This window comes from Streptopelia decaocto (assembly GCF_964273445.1).
Source record: "Streptopelia decaocto genome assembly, chromosome: 7".
Taxonomy (NCBI): Eukaryota; Metazoa; Chordata; class Aves; order Columbiformes; family Columbidae; genus Streptopelia; species Streptopelia decaocto.
The window spans coordinates 26,273,912-26,301,741 of NC_138661.1; the positions used below are offsets into that span (position 1 = coordinate 26,273,912).

The following is a 27,830-nucleotide window of genomic DNA, read 5'->3' on the forward strand; positions in this document are numbered from 1 at the left end:
ATGTATTTGGAAGCACTATAGGTAGAGGGAAAACACATTATTATGTACAGCTACATGTTAACACTGTATATATATGGATGTATAGGGCTACACACACCTAAATACATCTGTGAGTGTACCTTTCCACACAGACCTGTGTGTAGAACTATACACATAAGTACTAGACAGAGAGAAATGATGACATTTATCTCCCTTGCCTTCAGTCACCTAAAGTTTAAGTGAACCAGGCACTTCCAAAGCACATTTCACCTACCTTCCGCATTTACCTTTAGGAAAGAACAACTGCCTTGTGGTGATATGTCCCTCTCTTTGTACTGATTGTAAATGGAGCCCCAACAAGTGGCAGTTAAAGCTAAAGTTTAGCTAAAGCTAAACCCCTTCCTTGGCAGGACATTAATAAGGTCATGAAGTCAAGTAGAGAGATATTAGGAAATGCCAGAGGTAAGGTTACCAGCACACATGCCTTATGATTCTACTTTTAAATGCATGCTCATTTTTTTTTCCAGGCTTCTTTCTAATTGCTGTTGGTGGATCTATACCTGGGCATGAATCATCCCTGCCTAGTGAAAGAGCCTGTTACCTGTTTATTCCTGTTTCTTTTGTTGCAGCCATTGGAATGGGACTGCAGGAAGAAAGCAAATACGCTTCATATTTAATGGAGCTGAATGCAGCTCAGCAGTCATGGAAACTATCCATCCTTTGGTCAAGGCACCTTAGCATGGATTAACTTAAAGTTTCCAGACAGATTCAAAGACGTTACCTATTTTCTGACTGTGCAAGATAAATCCCTCATGTCTAATCTGCAGGAGTACCATGCACTCACAGCTGCAACTGAAGTCAATGGAAGACTGAACATAAATGCTATATAATGCCTCCACATTAGACCTCAGATGAAATTACTGAAGGCTTCAACTGCACTGAAAAAATTTAAGAGGAAAATTAAAATGTAAGTGGCTATCCACAGATACCACAAGCAAGAAAGTTTATTTCCAGCATTTCCTGCTTGTCATCCATGACTGAAAAGAAGCAGATTTCAATCCGCGAAACAGCACATCAGTGAAAGAAGGGACTGTATGAACAGGACAGCCTACACCACACAAGTAGGAGGCTAATCTTCTCAGTTGGAAACTAGCTGGAGCAGCCAGGATATTAAATCAGCAACACAAGGGGAGGTTATTTGGAAGGCAAATGAGGTACATGCTCAAATTCAGCACCTAACGAGCAAGTTGAACCAACATAGCAAAGAATATAATGAAAAGAATCTCTTCAATTGTTTATGTATTGATCCGAGGAATCCGGGTAAGCAGTCAGAGGAAATTCTCATTGATGTGAATAAAATTTATATAACCAGCATTACTAAAACCTGGTGGACAACTGGCATGTTAAAATCTCTGATTAACAGGAAGGATAAGAGAGGCAGTAAGGGAACAGGATACCTTAAAAAAAACCCCATGCCATTGTTCCTTTTAGAGTGATCAGTAACACAGGACCACAGCTCTTGAATACACAGAGGCCAATTGATAAGAGTAGCTAAAGGCATCAAGGAAAAATGCAGTTGTCAGGACTACAGATAATAAGGTTTTTTTCATTATGAGAGGAACAGTGAATGTGTAAGCCCATTCCAAGTTTGGAATACCTATACTACAAATTGTAACACAAAAAAACTCCAGGAGTGTGCAGTATATACGATGGCCTATATTTGCAAAAACCAGGATGATATAGTTACAGTTCTTGCAGAATTAATAAGCACTTTTCAGCTCATTAGAAATCAAGAAGGGATAAAAGTTTTACAGATTCAGACAATTTTCACTTTAGGTGTCACAGGGTGAAGATCCCCATTGATCAATCTTAAAAGAGCAAGACATTACCAAAGACTACAAAAGCACTAATAATGTGTCAATATTAAAAAAAAAAAAAAAAAAAAAAAAAAAGACTAGTGGGAATAAAACTGGGCCAAATAAGTGAAAACACTGGATTCAACTAATACAGATTTTAATGAAAGAATATAATTACTCCCAGTCAACATATTTTTGGTGTAAAATAGGTCTTGCCAAACAAATTTCATTTCCTTCTTTGATAAGATTAGAAGTGAATGTTGTACAGAGATTTGTTAGGCTTTCACTTGTCAGACATAACAGACTGATAATAAAAAAAATCCTATGCACCATCAAGAAAAAACCCAAGTTATTCAGAATGGCCTGACAGTTAAAAAAACACCAAAACCTTTCAGCATTCCAAGAGGCAATTGTCACTGAATAATGCTAGAATACTAGTAAGACTGCACAGGTGTCGGTACTAGGCATACTCTTACTCGACTTATCCTTCAGTTACTCAGAACCAGGTAGACATGGCTAGTAAAGTTCACGAACAACAAAGAAAGTAAGTAAATAATGATGATGAAACAATGTTCTGGGCCGCTTGGTAGCTAGGTGTATTCAAATAAAGTGTGTTTTAATAAAACCAAATGCAAATCTTTCAGTCTAAGAACAGCGAACACACGCCGCACTTCCAGAAAGGGTAACCTTAGTCTGAAAAGCACTGACTCTGAAAGATATCTGGGATTACAACACAAGGTCACAATATAATTCTGTGGAAAAACTGTAAAAATGCAATATTTTGGTGTATACACAGTAAAATAGTATCTCCACAAAGCAATTAGGGTGATTTTATTTTATGTATGACACTAAAAAACAATGATATAAAAATGCATATGCATCTGTGTCCACATTCTGAAACAAAAGGATGTTAAACCAGAGAAGATGAGGAAGAGAACCATAATGGTAATGCAAGCACTAGAGAAAAAGCCATGTATTGAAAAAGTTTATTCTGTTCAGATTATTAAAAAACCCCCGAAGAATATGCCTTCTCAGTAAACATCTACAGAGACATGTGCTAATTCTGAACAAGGTAAATCAAGTACCAGGAATGAAACAGTTTTGTGTTGCTACTCATTCTCATTATACCTTGATAAATTGACAGAAAAGACTGGATATAAAAGAATTTTTAATCTAGTTGAGTAAGGGTAACTGGAATCACTGGAATAAACTATCAAAGGCAAATGAAGGTCTCTCCACCTCCTAGAATTTTTACATCAGACCTAGATACTTTTCTGAAAAGCAGGTTTAAACAAACATAAATTTGTGGGCTCAATACAGGGACAACTGGTGAAATCAGTAATCTGTGATATTCAGAAGACCAATACATAAAAATATCTTTGAGGCTTGGCCTTAAATGCTAGGAATTTAAGAATGATGAACATTCTAAAAGGTAAAGTCTTGTACATCACAAATAGGCATGCTTTTGACCTTAATTTCTTCATGCCTTGTTTTCCCCATGAAGCATGAAGAAAACACTCTTGCAGGAATACATTAAATTATTGTTTATTAAACCTTTGGTTCTTATAGCATTGACTACTACAGAAAATCCCCATTATGTTTACTCAAAATTCTGTTTTCAAGGAAAGGTTTGAATGGTATCCAGTAAACAAGAGATTGGCACACATAATGAACAAAGAAGATAAAAAATATATATTGATTGGTGTTCTCTGGATACTGTGTGGAGCAAGAATGCTGTGAAATAAAGCACACATGATCCTATAATAAAAAATGTTAACATACTGTTTCAGGGGAAAGGGCAGTAAATGAAGATGCTCACTTCAGAAATGCCAGAACTGAGGTTAACTCTTGATTAACTGGCTATTTCAGAGTAGCTTTTTGCATGTATAGCAAGTAACACTGTACAATTGTGCACATACACAATACTCATAATTATTGTCCAAATAACCTGCCCCTCTGAAAGGACAAATGTTCTGATGAATAACTTTGCTGAAAGCAAGACCATTTGCTTGCCCTATCATGCACTCCTTAAATCCCCTGCAATTTGTCAACTTTGAATGCAATACTTCTCCAGGGGCTACCAATGAGCTTTTCACATCTTGCTCATGTCATCCATTTTCCGCTTGATTAGTGGGGACCTGAAGTAATCTTTCTGCTTCACAGAACAACTAAAGCCAACATACACGAAAATACCAGTATCTTAGGTACAGCTCTTAGCATGGGACAAAGGTCTTTGGGGATGTTCAGGCTCTTGTTGGCCCAATGAAGTGGCTGAGACAGATGAGAAAGAAACAAACATCCAGGCTTAAAAAAAGGAAGGATAAGTTAGGAAAACAATGAGGAAAGAAAAAAGAAAAGATTTTTCAGAATGGGGAAAACAAGAAAGCTGCATGATATTATGAAGCTATGGTGTAAGATGCGAGAAGAGAGAAGTAGTAACTTGTATGGAAACATGAAAGAGAAGAATGCAAAGCTCAATTTACTTTTCAGAGGTAAGTCAATAGATAGAAGGAACCAAACATAATATGAGAATAAAAATAAAGATAAATATTTTTTCACATTCCATTTTCTTTTACGTGACAAGATTTCTGTGATTGTTTGTATATTTAGGGTTTTTTCCTAACCTTTGTTTTGAAGTATTTGTGTAAACAACATGCATCTAAAAAGGCTTTAATATTGAAGTATTAAACAGATTATTTGTCTAAAGAAAAATAAGTGAAGTTATTCTAAGTATCTGAAAATAAGACCAACTTGTCTTTGAGTTTGTCAAAAAACTGAAAAAATATTTTAAAATATTTTTTTCCAAGTCAGAAATGTCACTGAATGAATCTTGGACCACAAAAATGAAGGAGTTTAAAGCAATGAGAGTTTTTGGTGCCAGTACCTTTTCAACATCAACTTAATTCAAGTACCATGTCTTTTAATCCTTACTACTTCCCCCCAAACTGCCAGAGAGCAGTTGGTGTTCATGCTATTAAAAACTAAAGAAAGGTGTAGACTTCAATTTGATAAGTTAAAACCTTTTCAAGGTTTAATGTCATCACTTTAAATGTAGCATAAAAAAAGCAACAGAGAGAAATGATTGAAGCTCATCACCATGGCTAAACTACTCTTGATAGATCTAAAATGTGCAGTTCTGCTACTAGATGGAGTATTTTGATATACTAAAAAAAAAAAACCAACAAGTTTATATTGACATTAAAATGTGCTGTCTTCCTTGGGCAAAAAGATCTCTTTAAAAAACAGCATAAAAATCAAGAAAGTTCTTCTGTACCAAAAATATTAATGCAGCTCTGTCTGATACTGATCCTCACCCTCTCTCTTCCCTTCTACCACTTTTTTTTTCATAATAACCATCTTATATTCCTTACAATGTCCACATAAAGTTAATGGATTCTACCTATATCCTTTATAGCTTTCTACCAAAATACCCTCCAGTTCCCTCTACATACCTTTTTTGATCCATCGTTTGGACAGTAGTGATACCCTATTGCACAGCTGTCTGCTGCTCAACAGTAATGGCTGCTGATAAATTTCTCCTTGACTTTTCTTTGAGCGAGACATGAGGAGTTTCATGAAAATTGGCAACTGAGTATAAGAGAGAAACTCTGTTAGGGATCAACTGTTATTCTTCTGTCAGTTTTGGTTGAAAGTAGCTAAAAATTGGAAGGTGAAAACAAAGACTGCATAATCATATATCCCTTATTTTCTTAGGGAAACGAGGCTAAAAGATGTGCTTGCTAGCTACTTTGTACAAAATCCTTTCTCTCTTTTTTTTTTTTTCATATTAAAATTATAGTACATTCTCCTGCAGCGTTCTCTTGAGAAATCTTTTCTATCCAGGAGAGACTGCGATCCAAAGACCACAGAGGGCTCCCAGTCACATTGGTACACAGGAAAAGAACAGAACAATGAAAGGTCATCAAGAAGATGAAGATGAGCCTCAGATTTGCAAACCAGGACATTTTGAAACAGCTGTTTCCCATGGACTGTATGTACAATTGCTACAAACACAGGCACAAATGTGGAGCACATGTGAAATTCACTTCTTTTCATCCTTGTCAAGACTCTGACTAAAAAGTGAAGAAGGCAGACGGATTTCTGAGCTTTTACAGTGAGTGTAAGACCCACAGCTTCTATAAATTAAGTATTATATACCAGTAAAGATTTTGCAGGTGGCAACCTCCCTGAGAGGATCAGGAGTAGCAGCTGATGTATTAGGTTGTTAGGAATTCAACTTTACCAGATCAAGCACTGAATGGAGAAACCAAATCCACTGCATGATGTTTACAAATAAGAATTGCTTCACAAATCTTGGATATTGACATACTTTAGGAACAAGCCAAATAAATTGTTTGGCTTCCCTCTGACTGCTCCTTGAATCAGACCAGGTGAGACCACAGCATGTGGTTCATGAAGAACCAGATGCACTAATGCCTGACACTTGTGCACTCTTCTGTATTTGTGATATCCCCTGGAAACACAGTAAGAAGTGATGTTGAGGCTGATGGAAATGAATCCTGCCTTTAAGAGGTTTCCTTAACCCTGGATCAGAAAGCTGTAAAGTGACCCAAAGCAAGATGGTACAGCAATCTTGCCAGGACACAGGCCTTGACCAAATTGAAGGGGAGGAATCCATGACATTTCAGTTGTAGCACGATTTACAAGATCTGTGGTGTCAAATACATTATTGAACAGGACAAAAGAAAAAAAGCTGCAGAGACTGTAACTTCTATATTTGTCCCTTTTTAGCTGTATTTTCTTAAGACAGAAGAGTTCTGTCAATATTGGTATGATTCCAGTACAGGATCAGGAAAAAAACAAAGTCCAGTATATTTAGGAGGGATCCCAAAAACATTCTTTGCAGACTCACTACAAACGGCCACACAAGCTCTTCTAGAGAGTCTGTGTGAAAGTGTTCCCAGGTGAGATTCTGGGTATGGTGGATTCAGTGCCACCTAACAAAGCCTAGATCAGAGACCTATAGCTGGTCTGAGTAACCATGTGAACAACTGTACCCATTTGTGTACACATTCCTAACAGGACAATTGGTCTACAGCTCATATAATTACACCTTCTCTTAGATAGCTGGCTGATTTTATCTTATATCTGTAATGAATGTCTAAAAACTCAGTGGTATTTCCCAGATATTTTATTGCTAAAAACCCACAAGTGAGCAGGTAGAGTGACTTATGAGATGGTCACAAAGACAAACTGAATACATACGTTTCATAGAGGCAATGCCATTTTTAAGGTCACTCAAGTTTTAACTGCTAGGAAATTGCTATCTTTAATTGTGCTCTTATTTAATAATCAGCTTTTACAGGGAGCAGAGAGTAATTTTAACAGAGATTGAAAAATGAACAGATTATCAGATTTCTAGAGGTGCTGTGGCAACTCAGAACAGGTACTCAGCGGGATTCAAAAATTGTAAGCGCGTTAGATATACAACAACCATTAAAAGTCTTGAGAGGTAGGCATTCAAACTGCTTAGACATATTTTGAATATTAGCTCCTTATTTACCTCTGTCTTATCAAGATCTCAGTGTTGCCTTCAGAAAAACAGTTGCTTTCACAAAGCTTTTTCTTCCCTTTTCATAGGTTGATATTATCCAGTTTGCTTTTAAAACACATCTACACGTGGTAATTTAATAAATGTGATGACCTCCCTATCTTTTAGACGTATCATTTATTTACCCTTATGGCCCCCTAGAGTAAATTTTGTGAGCTCTTCAGGTCTCTTGTGCCCCCCACTTCCTAGCTAAGGTCCTGGCTTACCTCCTTTACTGATATGAAACAGTACTACTATATGGATTTCAGTGATACTATTGTGCAGATATTCAGGTGAGGATCCAGCTCACAAGCTCCCAATTCAGATGAATACCTCCAGATTTTCTAGCTGAATCACTCAAAATGGGCAATGTTAAAAATCCTCTATTTTCTGAGCATCTTTCCTTGCAGGTGGTTGATAGCATGCTATGTGTTCTGCAGAGGGCAGCTTCATTGGAGCACATCCCTGCACTGTTTTTCCTGCCCCTTGAGAAAGCCATGGAAAGGTGGCTGCTCTGCTATGTATCACAAGGGAAGATCATTCTGATACAACTTCTCCATTTATCAGAGGTGCCTCGCCTGGAATGGACTGGCATGTTTCCACTTTGCTCTGTTGAGTCATCATGTCAGACCAACAGTGTTAAAGGAATTGTGCTCCAGTTAGGCTAGATATCTTGGTTAAGGGGTTTCACATCATTCACCTCCATACACTGACCTTGATTGTGTCTATTAAGGTCACAATTCTAAAGAGAAATCAGTCTAATGGAGGAATCACCTGTGCTCCTTTAGAAGTGCTGTATTTTATTTTGCCTCTTCTTCCTGCTTCCAGAAAGCAAAATCTGACTTGCACTGAGTGATCCATAAAGAAAAACAAACACAATTATGAAGCAGACATATTTTTATAAACAGGAATGTCAGGCACATCATCTAGTGTAGAAGGTGGAAGAGATGTTAACATCAATTAAAAAATGCTAGAGGAAGCAGCTGAGGTTTTCTTAAAAGCCAAACAAGTTTGTAAGATGTGAACAGATTTTTAAGATAAAATAAATAAATTTGGAGCAGTAGTAAAAATACGCCTCTCATCAGAGGAATATCTTAAATACTGTCCCATAAATGATTTTAAAATTTCTAAGGAAGCACTGAAAACGTGATATCTCAGCTTGTCTTTTTTTAAAAAGCGTTCAATCTCCATTACTCAGTTTTCAAGAGATGTCTATTTCACACCTGTATTAATTCTATAAGCCACTGCAGGAGAAGGTATTTACATGATAAAATGCAAGCTACCACATTACAGAAAGTTAATACACATCAAATACTAGGATTTTATGAAGCAAAACTGTGCTCAGAAAGAGTTGTAAGACAAGTTTTTTGTTTTTTTTTTTGTTTTTTTTTTTTTTCAGGGAGAGTGGCAGAGAGAGGGTTGTGCCTCTTTATTTATTTTTTTTTTTAATGCAAGCATATTTCCAAACGTTGGAACGAAATATAATTTTGCAACAAAAATACCAATTTTTGTTATTATTATTATTTACCACTAAAAGCCCCACAAACAAACAGCAAAGATAAAAATCGAGCTTAACAGATCAGGAAAAAAAATACAGGTACTATCTGATAGGCTATAAAAATTTAGAAAAGTTCCAAATGTTTTCAGTTAAGCACAAAAATGCTGTTAATGATTAGCTGCATAACAAGAGATTTATCTCTGTCTTTTTTCCTGTCCTTTTGTGTGTGTGTGTGTTGCAAAGGCAACACAGCCATACTGCAGGTCTGTCTGGGCCATTCTTAGGCCACTTTCAGGCCGATTGAGAAAGGCTGGAAAGTAAACACAGGTGTTTTAAAACTGGAGCCGCTGTCATGGACAACCACAAACACCCTTAACTCTGATGTGGCAACGCCTCTTTCCCGCCCTCTCTTTTTTACAGCATTGCCCAAAAAGAACATGTCAAATGTTTCACCTTTCACCACCTCAAAATAACTTGGAGCTTACAGCATTGTTTGGGAAACCCCAAGCAAAGATATCATTTTTTAGTTCCTTTTCAGATGTAGCCAACTCAAAATTAGTCACATAAAATAAAGAGCCATTCTGTTTCTAATTATTTTATTTTCAGTGTCCACTGATTTACCTGCAAACACCATGTTTCACACTGGACATTTCCTTCCTCAAATGTAGTTCAGCCTCTTTGTTTTCCTGATTCAGGTTGAACTAAAAAGACAGCGAGGGGATTTTGCAATAATTAAACAAAAGATTTAATCCAGTGGATAAGAGGATAAATAAAAGAAAAAATAACAAAAAAAGAAAGCTACAAATCTCCCAAACCAAAAGAATAAAACTTTTTTTTTTTTTTTAATTATTGTGCAAGAATACATACAAAACTGAAAAAGTACTTGCTTGTGAATTAGCTGTTCCAGGAAACAGCACATCCTGTTTAACAGCCATGAAGTACTGACTAGCTAGAGAAAAAGCATGGAAGGCAGGACACATCGCCAGAAATTATGTACTTAGTCTTCACTTGTTCAGTTGATGCGGGTGGTGGGGTGTGTGTGTATGTGTGTGCAAAAAAAAATAAAGGTATTATATTAACAGAAATGAAACAGCTATTGACAGCTACAATTTGATTCTGAAAAACTGGTAAACTAAATAGAGATGGTTACACTTAGACTGAAACTAACAGCCCCAGCAACACTCCTCACCCCAAAACGCAGAACTAAGTCATAATCTAAATATAAAAATCTGGATCCAGCAAAAAATCCTGAAATTTTATATTCAAAGTGGCACGACCCTCACATCTATACCAATAGCAAATATATTGCAAACACACAACACTGCTGAAAAGATAACACATGTCAAACTCAGGTCTTACTTATCGTAAAGGACAATTTTTCCTGTCAGTCTCAGCCTTCAGATTCCAGAACGATTTTCTTTTTGATATAGACACTTACACACCCTGGTTTCAAAAACCAGACACCAGACTTACTGTGTGCCCTGTGCTCCAACATAAACAAATATGAACGACTTCATAAGATAGACAGCGCTCATGCATACATTTATTTATGTTAAAGAAACAAGCAGGGTTTTTCTTTTTTCCAGATTTTGTCCGGTGTGGTAAAGAGACAGTATTATTTATCAAAGGATCTGTCTGAACAGCCTTGAGCCTCCTCATCCCCTGTGAACTTCACCAGGCATTCAAAATCATTCACGATGTCGGAAAACAGGTCTCAGAAGACAATTTGCAACACTGAACTTTACAGTAAAAATATTTGTTATTTCTTTTGGGCCATTTTATCTTGTTTTTGACAAAAATTATGAACGATTTTCTATACCTAATTAAAAGTCTAACTAATAGTACCTTTAAAGCTTTACTGAATATAGACAAGAGAACACAACTGTAACGAATGTAAAGCACCAAATTTATCCCATCAGACTGTGTCATTCATGGTGCTGTGCATTACCTAACGAACACTTAAAAGAAATCACACACACAAGCACACTTATTAACCTACATATGTTAAGTTCACAACAAAAGCAATAAAGAGCAAGCGTATTCACAATTGCACCTCATTTGTTGCTATTTCTGGCCTCTGCATTAAGCACACATGACTTGAAAAGCATATACTGGTGAGACTATTGCACATAATGGACAAATTAGATGGAACAATATTGTGTATAAATTAGCTCGTTCATTGGTTTGCATTAGAAATACTTTTCTGTTAAAATATGAGGGATTTATGCTTGGCTGTAACGCAAAAGCAATAGAGTTTGATCCACGAAAAAACAAGTGCACACTAATGGAGTAAACCATTAAACATTCTGATAGCAGCAATTCAGAGACAGCTAAAAAAGGGAGAGAAAAGCTTGCTGTAATAACCCTTTTAAAGTGCAAAAATTTTACCCAATACAAAGATGCAGCAATAACGGTGTTATGTGCTTGCAGATCTGTGAAGTTTCAGAAAGTATTTTTTAAGCTAACAAACTCAGTTAAGGGGGGCTTTATCAAACCCTTAACTACCATTAAACAGCAATGATAGATGTATCCCTCAGCACTACGGTGACCTCCTGGCCAAAAGCTAATTTCTCATTCTTCTAGCCTTTTGTATTCAAAGTTATTACTCAGTCACAAAAGGAGTTGATTTTTGAAGGAAGAAACTTGCGTCTACATTTTAAGAGATAAGGGGCACTTTCAGATGCACCTAACTTCAAGAGAAGTCGTGGACACTCAGGTTTGGGCATATTTTATTTGATGAAGCTCCGGAGAGCAACTTCTTTTTTTCTACATGTCTTAAGGAACTGGCAGGGATATGCAGTAAAACTGTAAAAAATACTAATAAGCTTTAACTGTGAAAAAATGAGTTTCACTTAATGACACAATTTGGGAAGCTGATTTTATTTTTTAATAAATGGGGAAAAATCCCATAAGAAACACCAAAACCCAATCCTTAAAGTTCTACTCAGATGAATAATAGGTACTCACAGAAGTAGTTTCCTGTGTGAGACTTACTGGCTTAGGCCCCAATTTCTGAAAATGTTGTTTCTGGCCTGAGACCTGCTATTCTAAGTTTCAGGCTGGAATGAAGTTTTCAGAGTGGAGCTCTTGAGTCCTAAAGGTAGGGGTCAGAGTGGAAACAACACAAGGGTGTGAAATATGCTGTTGCTGCTGCAACGTTAACTCTGCTTGGTAATTTTTCACAAATTACCAAAGAAAGGAAATATGAATTCTGATGTCACTGTCTTCAAACATAAACACATCTCAGCAAGACTGCGAGTCTTTTTCTCCTAAAGAATAACTAAAAAAATACCCCAAAATATAAGAAGCAGACATTCTTTTGTGAGGAACAAGTTAATAAAACATTTTATTTGGGAAGCAGACATGATACAATTGGAGTTAGAAGGTGTACTTAGCTCTGTTCTAATGTTTTAAATTTGACAACGCTTGTCAAAAGATGTTAAAAATTTTTTTGTAGTCCAACAAGTCACTCACAGCAAGAATAATTTTTAAGCAGCTTTCCTTTTTGTTTCAGTTAAAATTAAAATCCATGCTGTGTAATCCTTGGAGTCAATCTGTAATTAAGGGGATTTGAAGAGAGACCACGCATCGCATTAATGATAAAATTTAATATCTGTTTTAATACTCTAACATGAGAAAAAAACCCTAAGCAACATACAAAAAAGCAATCATCTCCCTGTTTTCTGTGAATGCAGCATATATACACCAAGTCTAGCAGCAATGCTGCATTTGATGTCAGCTTTTTGTTTATAGACCAAATGTTTCAGGATTTAGCATCTACAGAGCTTAGAACTGCATCTGCTTGAAAGCTGGCACCCAGAGTTAGTAAGTTAGATAAACAGAATTCATTTTATCTAGTTTGGAAAATGAGTATTTTTGTTGTTACTGTTGTATAGCGATTCCAAATGGAAGGAGCTATTGGCAGCATTTCCAAGGTTTCAGTCACTCCCAGTCACTCAGCTACTCTTTCCTGCAGCATCTAAGACAATTACAGCTAAACTGTAAGAAATAGGAGCAGATAACCAATTAAGCCCAATTCATTTTATGTGATATTCTTAAATGTTTAAAAGTCTAATACAATACCAAAAAAGAGATAATATTCAGTATACTAAGTCTGTCCTCTAGACTATATGCAAGGAAAAAGTTTGAAATCTATGTCTCTTCAAAATGCAGCTAGTTGACACCAAGTAGTGTATTCAGATTGTTTACTGAGTTGTTTAACAGCGGAGCAAAGACAGTTCCATTTTAGAACTAGAAACCCGTACTAAATATTTTAATCCTTTCAGAAAATGGGATGAAGCATTAAAGTACCAGGGCAATGAAATACTTTATAATTCATTTTTTTTCAAAGAACTCAGTAAGAAGAATAGTTAAAGCAGAGGTGCTCTTAATGTGATTTGGGGTGGAGTGGTTTTGAAGGGATATGGTGTTTTTCACATGGAAAGGATAATAGATTCTTTTAAAATGGGCATAAAAGATGTTTTTCCTGTTAAAATGTCTTCTTGCCTTGACTCTTCTGACAGAACTAGCAAAGTATCAATGTATTCTTACCAGATCTTGTTGTATCATATAAAATACCTAGTTGATGAAAACAAACTTGATCAGAATTTCCTTCGATCTCTGAACATCATTGTAACAGCCTAAATGTGTGTTTAACAGCCTAAGGCTTCACAGATTTGGGACCTATTCACATTAAAATTTAAGTGCATGTGGAACTCACAAGCTTCAAGATCAAACCAAGAAAGTGTTCACTTCTCAAAATTTGGATCCTATAATAGTCAGCAGGACTTCTCTCCAGTAGTCATAGATACACAGAATTGGGCCTAATCTACAAAATTAGTTTCAGTGTTTGAAAGACGGGTCCAAATGATGCTTCTAATGTAAAAAATACTTTAAATGGTACTGATTTTTTAAAAATAAGTTCTCTCAGTTTTTCACAATGCGTGGCCTAGATATTTATAAAGAAACAACTCTATGTGCAAGTCACACTGCCACCATCTTAATAACCCCTCCGGCATAGCAGGTATTTCTTTAATAAACAAATCAGCATTGAAATAATAATCTTGACTGTGATCCACAAGGAAATGGCCAATTTATGAAACCACATATAATCTGAGTATATCTAGTAAAACTGAAAGATGACATTTGTTCTTCAGTGGACAATCACTTTTGGAGATGGAAAATCCAGTATCAACGACACAGTTCAGAAAATGAAGGCCCAGAAGGTTTCTTTATATATTGAATCTAACTACAAAACAACATTTAGGTCTTGGAGTTTAATTTTAAACTGCAAATTTGGCTGCTTAGCAGCTTAACACAATCATCAGTACACATTATACCATGTTCAGGTCATGTGACACACCTTATTTACCATTACACAACAGCATTTGTTACTTCAGCTTCCTATTCAAAGTTTAAAGACAGCTCTTGTCTAATCTCACCTTTTTATTGCTTTTTCTTTGTAAGATATATTTACCTTACCACTAAGACAGGCTGAATTTTGGAAGTAACAACACAGCTAACTTAATTTTGGAGGCATAAGAAATTGAAGTTTTAATTGCAAATGTATTTTACAGGAGAAATCAGACCTTATTTGTATGCTTTCAGTGAATAATTCATTTTTTGAGTGAGTGTAATGAGCAATTTTGATTCAGCTACATGAGAGAGCTATGCATGCGGTGTTTCTAAATATGAAGATAAACCTAATATATGTTGAGTTGAATTCCTAATGCATTGATATACTTCTGCTGATGTGAATCTTACTTTATACCTTTCAAGTCTTCAAATAATAAAAACCAAGGCTATGTATTTCATGTGTCAAAATTCTATCCGTGGTTTTGTTAATCAGTGAAGATAATATTAATGTACTTTCTGAATAGGTGGTACACCAGTGTGCCTGCACAGGATTTTTTATGGTTAAGGTCTGGAAACTCAGAATTACTGAATTAGTAAATTTACTACTTGACCCCTAATGTATAGCTTACTACTCTAAAGCTTACTCCTAGAGGAAAGCTGTAGTCCAGCTGCCAGTCCATAATCTCATGAGAAAAGCTGTGGAGCTCCACTGGTAGACAAGTGAATATTTTACCTCATAAAACCCACTTTCATATAAGAAAAAGGTAAAAATCCAAATAAATCCAAGTCCATTTGTTCCTTCTGCTCTTTAAGTGTTCTCCTAATGACCTGTATACGGCTAGGATAGAAATACACACCTACTGCACACAACAAGTACATATCTTCCCCTTAGCAACCTGAATACATGAACAGCACTTTCTTTTACACCTCTGCATGGTCATGTGTGTGGAAGTTAAATCAGGATTTTGCTCTTATTTATGGGGAAAAGTAAGTGATTTTCAAAAGCCTCTTAGTGTTCTGGGAGTACAACTGTCCTAACATCAAAAATATACCTCTGCACCAGAACAAGTAAGTAGATGGGAATAGAGGGGAATCAAAAAGGACAGGCAAACTGAGTCCTGACTCCTCTGAGTAAATAATGGCAAAGCACCAAACTGCACTTTCTGGACATGGGTTCTTTTGACTTCACCTCATTCTAAAACATAAAGTTTCTCATCTGGGAACAGAACAGAAGAGACATTCAGATTACAGTAAAAAGATAAATAACAGCAAACATGTAGCACCTTGAGGCTTCTGAACCAAGACTAGTCTGCAGCCTTATGACCACACTAAGGCCCAATGTTTCGGTGTCTTTCTTTACCATCTGTCTCCCTTCTACTCTGAACCATACTTCATATGATCACTTGCATGCAAAATGTTAGGAAAGGGTTCTCCAATTCTGAACAGAAATTAGGATAAACTTAAACAAACAAAGACCAAAGATTCCTTTTCAGTAAATACTTTAAATTCTGAAATATTTATATTGATCCTTTATCCTATCCCCAGTTTCCTTTACCCAAGATCTAAAGTAGATTCTATCAATTCTAAGAGGCATTTCAGATAAGGAGGTCATGGATGGGTCAGAGCAAGACCTTTGCTATTTAATGACCCTGTAGCTTGCCTTTTGCACAAGAGCTTAGGTTACTACCTTTTATACATTTTATTGTAGGACAAATAACTCACATGTCATCATGCACTCAGGCTCAAGATTTTGTTTACAGTTGCTGCTCAAACAGAAGAGGATCATTTTTCTGTGCAGCATAAAAAATGAAGGGTGTACAGTAAGACACTGAAAAAAAGGATTGAAATTTAGGATTTACCACACTTTTTTTTTTTTTTTTTTTTTTCTGCATGTATGAGTAACAATTTTCATATGGATAAATAAACAAGATTTATGAAATAAAAAATAATACATAATGTCACTCCATTCATTAAATTTGATATCTTATCTCCTGTAATATTTAATACTCGGTACCCCTGAGAAAGGAGAAACTTTACTTGGCTAAATATGTTTGGAACTTTCTTTGTTTTATTATGGTATCTATTATGCTGATAGATACTTCGAAAACTACACCAGTGAAGATTCAGGGTGACATTATTAATAGAAACTAATGCTAAAGTTTTATTTAAACATTGCAGAAAACAGTTACTATTTTGTGTACAAAAAGGCTTCAGATTTAGAATCTCTTAACTAAGTTTGGAAATATGTTCTACAGTGTCAGAAAGTGGCAAGTGAAGAGAGTCCTAGTTTTCTTATAGTAAGTCTGATATGATATATGAGGCTCCATGATTATTATACAATTAGATTAACATATGCCCTTCATTCCTGATCCATGTAATCCTGAAATGAAGCTCCATGCTAGTGGGAAAGCAAAAGAACATTTTTATAGCTTTTTGAAGTGCAGCAAGGTGACACCTCCTCACACATTACAAAGGTTCATAGTAGTATGACTATTGACATGTTACTGGGCAGAAGGAAGCAGAAATGAACCCGTGACTGGGGTGATTATGGGTTGCCATTGGAGATGGCAACAAAGCTTATCATTTTAGTTAAATAGAGTTCTTGTTTTTATAAGAACTCATCCCTCCGTATAAGTAGCTTTCTTAACATGATTGTGGTTTCTACAGTATGTTTTGCTTACATATCAGATTTTGCAATTGTAGTTTACAAGATACTAATTAATTTCAGTATATTTTAGAACATGAATTTTTCATGATTGGTTTAAGGCATAGGTGTCACCTGTATGAAGATAAGGAGTGAAAAAGCAGGTAGCAGACATCTTTCTATCTGGCCACAGGATGCCTGCACAGTTTGTTCCATCTTCTACAAGTTTAGCACGTTTCTTTATTTCAGAATATGTATTTCTAGAATACCCAGAGGGCTATCAAATGAATCAACCATACAACGTTGAATCTATCCTGTTAGAAGGAAAAACAGGTGTGTGAAAGTGCAAAGTATATGTCAAATGCTAAGTTAATACAATATGTGCAACAGTTAAATGAAATACATGAATGTGAGGGCCTTGTCAGCAGGAAGTTCATGGTCACCGAAGCCTATTACCATGAAAGAGATGATTCTTTGCATACCAAAACTGAGGATGTGGAAACAGCTCAGATGACTGTGAGAATTATAATCCAGATTTAGAATAACCTGAGACCAAAATATTGCATTCCAAGAACCTGTTGCATTTATCAGAAATAATACTTCTGCTAATTGGAAGTAGTAACACTGACTGACCTTGTGGGAAAACAATTTCCGCCTGTGAACTGGAAACCAAATATAAAAGACTCAGCCAAAAGGTTTGAATGAGCACATCATCCCCAATGACAAAGGAATGTTTATAGTATATACAGTTTGTTGGTGTTTAAGACTTTCAAGAGTAATCTGGTGCCAAGAGAGATTTGAAGGCTCTCAAGTAAAAAGCAACAGACCTCCAAGGAAATTTTAGTGGAGCAGATGAAAACTAACATCAAACACAGAGTGTGAATGAGCAATGAATTCTTCAATGCTTAGAACTGAATCAAAATTCAATAAATATATCTGCTTTGGTTAAGAGACATTCAGCATCTGTTAGGAGAGACGCAAGACTTACACTCCTTGGACAAACTATTTTGGACAAGACACTGTTCAGTCTATCAAGACACATTCAGTGCTTTTCTTGTGCAGCTGTTTACAGGCAGTATGATGCATGCTAAAATTCCTTAAGACATACAGTGCTTTAGACAGGCATAATTAATTAGACAGATACAGCTCTTCTAAGGATCATTTTCAGGACAAATGTTGTTCTGTCAATAAATGTTCACTCTCATCCATATGGCTTTGAACCCATCCACTTGGCTTTGAACCAACTCTGAAAGTCTTGAGGTCAGTGTAAGTAAGAACCACCACTGCTTGGTCTTCTTTCATTTTAACAGAGTCCAAGAAATCCCAAGGAGCTGCTGTGCAGAGAACACCATACACACAGAGCTGCCAAGCCCAACAGTGCTGTCAGTGAAATGACAGCCTTACTGGCCCAGGAAGGTGGCACGGCCAGTGCAACCAAGGAAGCAAAGTCGAGAACTTGGGTCCGTCTATTTGTTTCCTTCAATTCGAAAACAGGCCAAGGCTTGAACGTGTTTGAAATTCTCACCCACACTGATGCCTTAGTGAACCAAGAATAGCACAAATGGCCCTGCCGCCTGTCCAGCCACGTAATAACATCACAAGCTGACCACTGAAAATCAGACAAATACTAATGTTACCAAACATCATTTCTCTTCAGCTCCCAGGTAGATGTTTCATATAAATCCAATTTATCAGACTCTGGAAGCCTGTGTTTCTAAAGGGACTCTGGACAATTTCACTCTCACCGAAGGGCAAGTGTTTAATCTCATAATTTATTTCCCGTGTTTTCCATTGGGGAAAACATTGCATTATTTTCTCATGGCACATTTCAGTAATTATTTTAACTTTCAACTCCCCATACCAATTAAGGTATTTTTGGTCAATGAATATAAATGTCTACCAGTGCTAAAACATTAATTACCAGATGGGAGGAGACCATCACTAAGAATGTAGTTGTCACTCATGAACAATTATTCTGCCAAGATCTGCATAACTAAATAAAGCATACAGGTCTGGATGGCTACAAAAAGCAATCAACAAAACTGGCTACTGAAGGTGATACTAGTAGATCAAATTTCTGAACTTCGCTTTTTGACTCATGGTCAAATATATGTGCTAAATTAATCACTTCATGCCTGTAGGGGATACATATAAGCAAACTGTTACACTCCTAAATATTTGACAGCAGATGAAGGAGAAATCCCTAGCTCAGGATCTCCAGAACTGAACTGATCAGAAGACCGGGTTATGACATCTGGCTCAAAGGAGCAATTGGGTTCAAGGAAACTTCAAATGACTGCTTTAAAGACCACTCAACCAGTGCTCACATTTCCACTGGGATTGGGGGGGAATACTGGTCACTGTAGGAGTTATTTTCTCCCTCTCAATACATACAGGGTTGTCAGAAGTGTGTAGCAATAGCTTCTGGAGACACTGCAACTTAAGCAGAAAGGAATGCAGAAAATTAATATTGGTGTGGAACATGGACAGAATTATTTCTGCAGGAGTTGTACACTGCCTCATTTTAGTGCTCATTTATGGCAGGATGCACCAGATTACACTGATATCATCTGAGGTGTACCGTACTATTTAGTAACACCGGCCATAAAGTGACTAATCAAGTTTCTAGCATGGATAAGAGCTGAACAGACTTGGGTCTAACCTTACTGACACCCTTAAGACTTTGTGATTAAGTGTTTCTGGGTGCAGCACCAGAAAAGGATCTATTCAATGCAATTAAGATTGCAACTGTATGTGCTCTGTCTGATAAATTATCTAGGAAGCAGCAACTGAAGGAAAGTGTTTGTGCATTTTTATCCACATCCAGATCAACAGTAGCTTCTTCCAAGTTTTATAAGGTCTTTTATTTACACCTCTGCTATATACTTAAAAGCAATTTGAGCATTCAAACTTCAGCACACTTCCACTCTAAAAACTGAGTCATCTCATGTGCTTTGTAATAAGTTTTACTGACAGGGTAGCAAATTTGTCTGTCACATTGCTCTCGCACAAAGTTAGAGATGCCAGCTTACTTTGATAAATCCTCTAGTATTTTATTCATGTGTAAGTTATTGGAACATGAAGAATCTTTCAGGACTAGTTGCAACAACATATTATTTTCTGGAGATAACCTCCAAGAAGCCTGTTAACTGTTCCCATTTGTCCTGAAACGCTCCTGTAGTTTCAGAAAAATAAAAATAAAAATAAAAATAAATATAAATATAAATCATAAGTAAATGCAAGGGCACAGTGTATCTCCTCACACCGAGCAGCAGGATCTGCCATTGAGTTCTTCCTTTCTACTTCCAGTATGAAACTGGCATCCCAGTCTTCAGACATATCTATAAATTAATTTGCAAATGCGACAGCAGTCCCTTTTATAGGTAGCAGCACATGCCATCCAAAATGAAAAGCTTGATTGCTTTAGGGTTAAATACACAAAGTGAGATCTCAAGCTGAGCTTTCACACATTGATATTCTGATAGATACAGAGAGAACAGGGCTTACTGGTCAGAGGAATTAATAGCAAAATGTGAGAGAAATGGGTGGATTGTCCAACATATGAATATTGCTGACCTGCTTCATTGAAAAAAACCACCACTCTGAAGTAAGCACAATATTTTAAATCATCTTTTACCAAACAATAACACCCTACCAACCTGTGGATCAACGGCAAGTTTTAAACTCTTTGCAGAGTGATGTCTAGTTACTTTGTAGCTAGAAACTGGGGAAAGGTGTTACACTCTCTCCACTAGTGGGTAACATTGCTATTCAACTGTTGGCTATAAAATATTGGTAATCAGCAGCTGTTTTCTCAGCAGCTGGTTTCTGTCACTCAAGCAGCACTGCAGTTAACAAGAGCACAGGAGTTGAAGTGGCTGAAGTCAGCAGCGGGGTGTTCTGCATGGGGCTGGGCCTTGCCACATTCAAAACTTATGTTTGAGGTTTCTAATGTAAAATTATTGTGAAAGTACTGAAAGGCTTTTCCCTAAGAGTTTTGTATTATGCAATTAATAACTGTACCAAAATGTAAAAATTGTATGCTGAACTGGAATTTGAATAGAATTGGAATCTCTCCGTTTCCCACCACTGGTTCAGGCAAGTTTCCCTGGATTACAGAGCATCTCAAAAGTGTGTGGCTCAGAGGCTTTATAGCTATAAACCAGCTCTCAATTCACTAATATGAAACTCTGAAACTCCAGCTCTGAAGCTCTAAACATAAAAGCACTGTTAGAATTACTTCGTTTTTGCAGGTAAGGGCCACAGTAACTATCTTCTGAATGAAGCATTTTATTTCACACTCAACATTATACGCCTAAATAGCATGAATACTCCACGCTTTTTAACACTAGCAAACATTTAAAAAATCATGTTAAAGTTTTTCTTGGTTTTTTAAGCTCTTATGACTTCAGATTCTCCTGGGACCGTGCTCTTCAGGGATGATATGTTGACTAGTCAGCTGGATTTGTTTTTGTGGTTGACATTGTCAAGCAGATTTGGAGAAATGGTTTCTACTCTAAGAATCTCGGAAATTCTGGGAATCAAAACAGAGCTTAATGCAACTGATGACAGGCATTAGGGAGTATTTAGATTAAGTCTTCCAGAGTGGCTTTTTCACAGGCATCATCATCGGAACAACTACCAAACTGTCAGTCATTGCGGATTTCTTGCCCTTGACACAACTCCTATGTGTCTGCAGAAAGCAGATGACATCAGCTACAACTGCTTTATGACACAACTGTAGATGAATTTCTGGCAGCTACTTCAGGTCACTTTCTTGCCTCTGACCCTAGATTTATGATATTCCTAATAAAACCATGGAAGCATGTAGGATGAATTCTACAGAAAATCATAACTAAAAAGATCAATTAGTCAGAAAAAACATAACAAGTCAATCATAACCAAAGATTAAAATCTTAACGGCTCTGAAGGAGATTAATAACCTTTCCAAGTTCTAATAACATCATACTCAGCTGGAGTAAACTCAGTCACTAAAGGGCACCCGATTTGTGTATCATCATCATGAAACAGCCACTCCTCCATTTGAGAGTTAGGCTTGGAAGAAAAACTAGTATGTTTCTTTGGTCTTTAAAGCAGATTAATAACTGCTTCAAGAAGAACACACCACCTAACTAAAAATTACAAAATAAATCAGGTCTGTGAAAAAAAGTCACCTCTCCCTATGTTTCATTCAAATCCAGTTACATGATTCCTGTGAATTTTCACATTAAGTTATTTATTTCATAAGATTTATTTCCTATTCTTCAACTGAGTGAAGAGGACTTTCACACTGCCAAAATCTCTATTTTTCCTTTAGGAAAATGTATTACTTAAAACTCTGCATTTCAAAACTGCATGCTACAAAGCCAGCAACAATAAAATGATCCACAACAATATTTGAATACTCATGAAAAAATAGCAATTCTTCAACTTTTCTATGTTTAATTGAATCAGCTATTCCAGTGTATTGTGGGAATACATTCATCAGAATCAGTAGAGACCAAATGTTAATTATGAAGACCAAGCAAAAATGAATAATCTTACATATAGACCCTGACACATTAGAACTGCAAAGCACTCTGCAGATCTTATTTTATGAAAATGTACTAAGAGCGCAAATGTATAGGCCCTTAGGAAGCAATTATCCCTAAAAGATTTAGCTATAATTCAATCTGAAATATTATAAGAGATTTTTAAAAACGGTTTCACAAAGAAGAGGATTATTTTACTTTAACTATGGAAATAGGGGCCCACACGCTCCTCGGAATGACCTCTGTGCAGTTGTGGGCATTGTCTGGAGGAAAGATTTGAAATTGTCCTTTTCATTCAGTTAGTACAATCCTCTATGACCCATAAAAACCCTATAAATACAGGAGTACTGGATGGCATTGTGGGACTGAATGGATCACATCACTATAAGGAATGTGATAAATACATTAAATACAGAAATTTTAAATCACATATTGCTGATATATATGCCAGAGATTAGTTAAGAAGAGCTATCTTACCAAAGATGTGCAGATGTTATAATGCATGGGAAGATGAAATGGCACAGCATAGGTCTATACAGCGTGCCTTATGTGTCATATGTTTTATTTGTCACATGATCCTCAGGTGGGATCTAAAAGTGTGTAAAAACAAGAGTATGCAAGAATGTTTACATCTTCTTTGCAATTCCTAGGTCTGGCCAATGTACTGCCAGCACACCTCTCCCACAGGTACAAGTTGTCTGTCTGCTACTGTACCTTCCTCAGGTGTCTGTGGGCTGCTACCGCCTCAAGGAAGGGTGGCAGCAGCCCTGTGAGCCAATATAACCAAAAATAAAGCTCAAAGCTTGCAGGTCATCTTACCTGTTTAGACCATGCGATCAGCAGAATGAAATAGGTTTCTTGAGAATTGGTTTTACACTTCTTTCCTTCTGAGAAAACTCACTATTGTGAAATGATTTTAAAAATAAAGAAAAAAATAACCCGTTGGGTTTTCTTGTTAAGCCTATTTCAGGACCCTATAGAGGCAGTGACCTCATCTTTTATCACAAACTTTTGTGTCATCCTTAATCTAGCTGATTACTGTATCTTTATCTAGTTAAGATTTCAAGTATCCTTGCACCACATCTGATATTTACACTTCCATTACTCCTCAAAGAAAAGCTAAAGCAGATCAAATTCCTCATCTACCACCTATCACCAAAATAAATCTTTTGCTAAACTGAATCAGACAACATTAATTTAGTTTAAGAAAGTAGGGAAAATTATATTTTTTAAAAAGAAAACCTTTCTTAAAAGACTTTGTCCTGGATAGACACAGAGAGAATACCTGGACTCCTTCTGCAGGACAGGTGTTTACATCCGAATTAACAGCACATAGTGCAGTTCCCAGTTTGCACGTGGAAGTGGTTAAAGTAAACACAGTTCTCTGGATCATGGTGAAAATAAAAATGGTTGTGTTGCTATTTAACCCTGCGTCACAGAGACAAATGGCCTGTCCTATTTCTCTGAAAATGGTTGGATGACCAGGGGGTGATCTCCAGCAGAGACGAGACAGGAGGGGATTCTTGGGTCTGTACCCCCACTCTGTGTGTAGCTCTGACGACAGGCACTGAGCACAGCACGTACAAGTGGCAGGAGGTGGCAGCTAAGAAAGAACAAGATGGTTTCACAGGGAAGGTGTGTGAAGCCCCCACTGCACATCGTTACCTGTCGGGGGCTCTGGTTGAATGTTTCTCCTCCAGGGAGCTCTGCCGCCGATAGCAGCAGGACAAACCCATTCTAAAGGAGTTGCTGACACGACTTCTACCCCTACCAGCCAGTCCATATCTTCTGGGCTGTAGCTACACTAAAAAGGGGTAGCAAGCTTTTTATTTACATGCATGCTTAGGTCAGGATAAGTGTTCAGAAGCTGTATATCAAAGCTAACTATTGCCAATATTTCATATAGGCACTCAAAGTTTTCAAGGTCAATGACTCAACTCATCGGGCTTTTAAAAGGTACTCTGGTGGACCTGTTCCCACTCTAGGCAACAGTAACATGAACTGAGACAAACTCTACAGAAGTACAATATTAAAAATTTCAACTTTATCAAGAATAGAAAAGCATTCTTTTTTTCTTCCCCAGACTCTCATCTCTTAAAGACTACGACCAATTAACCTGTAACTTTGAAAAATCAAAAAATGCCTGTGACAGCCAGAAATTAAATTCTTTAAAGATTAGGTGCTGAGAGCAATATCAGGCTTAGAATGAAATCCTAGTAACACTCTGAACTCTTAAGTCACTTCTTGCTCTGAAATTATAATTATTCTGTAAGCATTATGTCAGGCACTATTAAATGTAAAAAGTGTAGTTCAATAAAACATTGCTGTTTTCTACCAGAAAGACTCTCTGCATAGTATTTTCAATGACAGAAAAAAAAACAAGTCAGCATGCAATTAATTAAAAACAATAGTACGTTCAATAAGTAGCTTTTATTGACACCAGATAATAATAAGTAACTTTTAGTGACACCAGATTCAAAACAATACTATTACTATGGTCAGAAACAGTCTTGAATTTTTGCATTCTCTATTTCTAATCATCTGAGAATAGGTTGCTTTTGGTATTGCACACCTGATTTTGTAATATTCACCATAGATTCTGATGGCATTTATAAACTCATGGAACATACAGCATTTGTGTGGCACGCAGCCTCTCTCCATTTATTCATTACACTTTTTTTTTACTGAGAAATGTCAAACTACACAAGGATTTACTTTAATTCCTATACTTTGCATCGGTCAAGCTGTTGCATGAATAATGATGTTTCCTGTATATGAAAAAAAAAATGAAAAAGGAGGCAGAGGAAAATCTGCCTATCAATAAGATATGTTTGGATCTTACTGCCTAAATCAAACACATTTTTAAAGTGACAACACAGTAACAACTGAGCAATTTCTGTGTTTATATTGTCTCTCCACTAACCATAAAACACATTTTTAAGAATATAGTGGTTGAATAGGTGTGCAGAATGTTTGCACGTCTTACCTGGCATAATCTCTTACTCTGGCTAGCGGTGAGATTGCTGGTTATGTAGCTATCAATTCCACTGACATTACAATTTCCCTTTCTCAAAGCAGCAATAACCTGTCACTTTACGCTGTCCTTTCTCCGACCCTCTCCCTCCTTTCTGCTCATTTCTATTCTTATTGACAAGACTTATTATTCCTCCTCCCAATTCCAACTAGCTACCCTTTTGCAAATAGTAGTATCAACTATGTGGTCACTAGTAGTATAGGTCAACAATGTTATTAATATAGCACACACTGCTGGGAGCAGATCAAACAGCCATGCTTTAAAATATTAGTTTTGCAAAGGTACCGTGAGGCAAACAGTTGCAGTTTTCTTCACATTTTAAAACGTAATATTGCAAAGACACATCCTAAGAATTTAGTGTTAATTACCAGCCCAATAATTTGGAGGATATGTTATTTTTTTCTTGTTTTCATACACAAAATGAAATAAAAGCATAACAGAAGGGTGCTGTATCTGTGTTTAAAGAAGGGGTTGTTGGCAAACACCATAGCTCACTTCTGCCGAAATGTACACAACTGATATATGCAGCCCAGAAAGCTGGCACCAGGGGCTTACAACCTTAATTTGCCTGCAAGAAGAAATGGAGATTTACCTTCAGAGCACGTTCTTGATTGTTTTCAGCAGTCAGATGTCTCGTGTTGTTTGCTGAAGTCTGGTTCTGCTCTTTCAGATGATGAAGCTCCTGCTCCAGCCGTTTGCACTGCAACGAGGAAAGAATCCCATTAAGTAGAGGAGTGTGGGCATATTTTTTTCAACAAGCCAAATGAATTAACGTAAATAACCCCATCACCACTTCTGCAGCAGAGAAAGCATCAGACAAAAGCAACTTACAATCCCAGCCCAACACTAGGGCTATGTTTTTAAAATGTACATCGTTATTCACTTTCTTCCTAGTCCAATTGTATGCCAAAAAAAAGCCAAGTTTAGTATCAGATGAAGATATTTCACAGAATGTTTTAAAAAGTCTTAAAAATTAAAAAAATGTCAGGTTGAAATTCTGCTCCTATTTATGCCAATAAAATGATGTATTTTGGCTTTTAAATATTAAGTGGATATAAAGGAAGTAATACATGCTCTTAGAAAAAAGCAAGTAAATTAAAGACCCTCCTCCCAGATCCAGCTCCCAGACTTTTATTAGAAAATATATGTGTAATTTTTATACTTGTGTTTTTCAAGCTAAGAGATTACTCTAAATCCCAAACACACATCACATCTTGAAAGAAAAGAAGTTTTAAAATTGTTGTGTTTAAATATTTAACCTAATGACAAAGAATTAAAAATTTAACAATTGCCACTGTGTGCATACACACATATACTTACTGCTGTCAGCTGAACATCTATTTTAAAGATTAAAGATCTGCAAATCATGAAGTAAATTACATTTCAGTGTTTTTTACAGTAAGACATCTTGCCCAGTTCCCTTGGTTTGCAAGAGCAGTTAGTTGTCAGCAGACAGTTAACTGTCCTGTTTTACAGAAAAAGCAAAATAAAACAGACAAAGTACCAGGAAGACATAGAGGAACAACTGTTAGAACTAGGTAAAAACACAGTATTAACAGGAACATTTTAGAACAGCATATTACAAGCAGCTAGTTTGGATATCATCACCAAACCCCAAAACTGACAGAATCTGTTGGAACAATTAACTGATAAAAAATGTTTTATTAAATACGTTCTGAAAACACTGGTAAGAAAGGAATAAGAATTGTGACATAATGCCTGTATAAGCATTACTGTCTCAAATGAAAGACCTGGAAACATCTTAGTGACTGTGGAAGACACAGGACTGAGCTTCTCATCAAGTGTATACAGCCTATTCCTGAGCAATTCAGTACGTGGGACAATGAAATGTGGCTCATGTCAACTCTAAGAAAAAGAAAAACTGAAAGCGAGAGGCAGCAAAACTCTCTGACCTAGTGCATTCTCTCAGTGTCTGTTGTTAAGTTCCTTAATGCAGAGTTTCATTTTTATTGCAAGAAAAAGAGAAAAAGATATTTTCCCATAAAATAGGGAAATACAGAAAAAAAGTTAAGATACATTTGACTGCAAATATTTCTACCGATTTAAGACATTTAATATCTATGTTTATCTCACACACAAAAAAAAAAGACAAATCATAGAATCACAGCTGTAATTCTTTTTCATGTCCAGCCTGAAAACAATGTGTCTGCAGACATGAAGGTGCTAATAAAACTATTGAAAAACCCAACCCAGATTATGCAGCTTTTTTCACCTAGCAGCTTTTTTTTTTTTCCTCTAGCAGTCATGATCTAAGCACCATTTTAAAAAATAAAATCTATCTACTACTTCAGGCATTATCATGACACTTTACGCATTACATCATGTAACACTAGCAGGCCTCTCACTTTTCTGCTTTGGCAA

At 36.5% G+C, this 27,830-nt stretch overlaps 1 protein-coding gene across 1 annotated transcript in view; it reads right to left on the reverse strand.

Moving 5' to 3' along the window:
• Positions 1–27,830, reverse strand: part of MIPOL1 (mirror-image polydactyly 1) — a gene marked incomplete at its 3' end in the record, with an annotated part of 192,035 nt that overhangs the window by 70,334 nt on the left and 93,871 nt on the right. Inside the window, exon 11 of the mRNA XM_082057458.1 lies at positions 26,041–26,148. Within this exon, the coding sequence (XP_081913584.1) occupies positions 26,041–26,148 (108 nt within the window). The remainder of the gene's footprint in view (positions 1–26,040; positions 26,149–27,830) is intronic.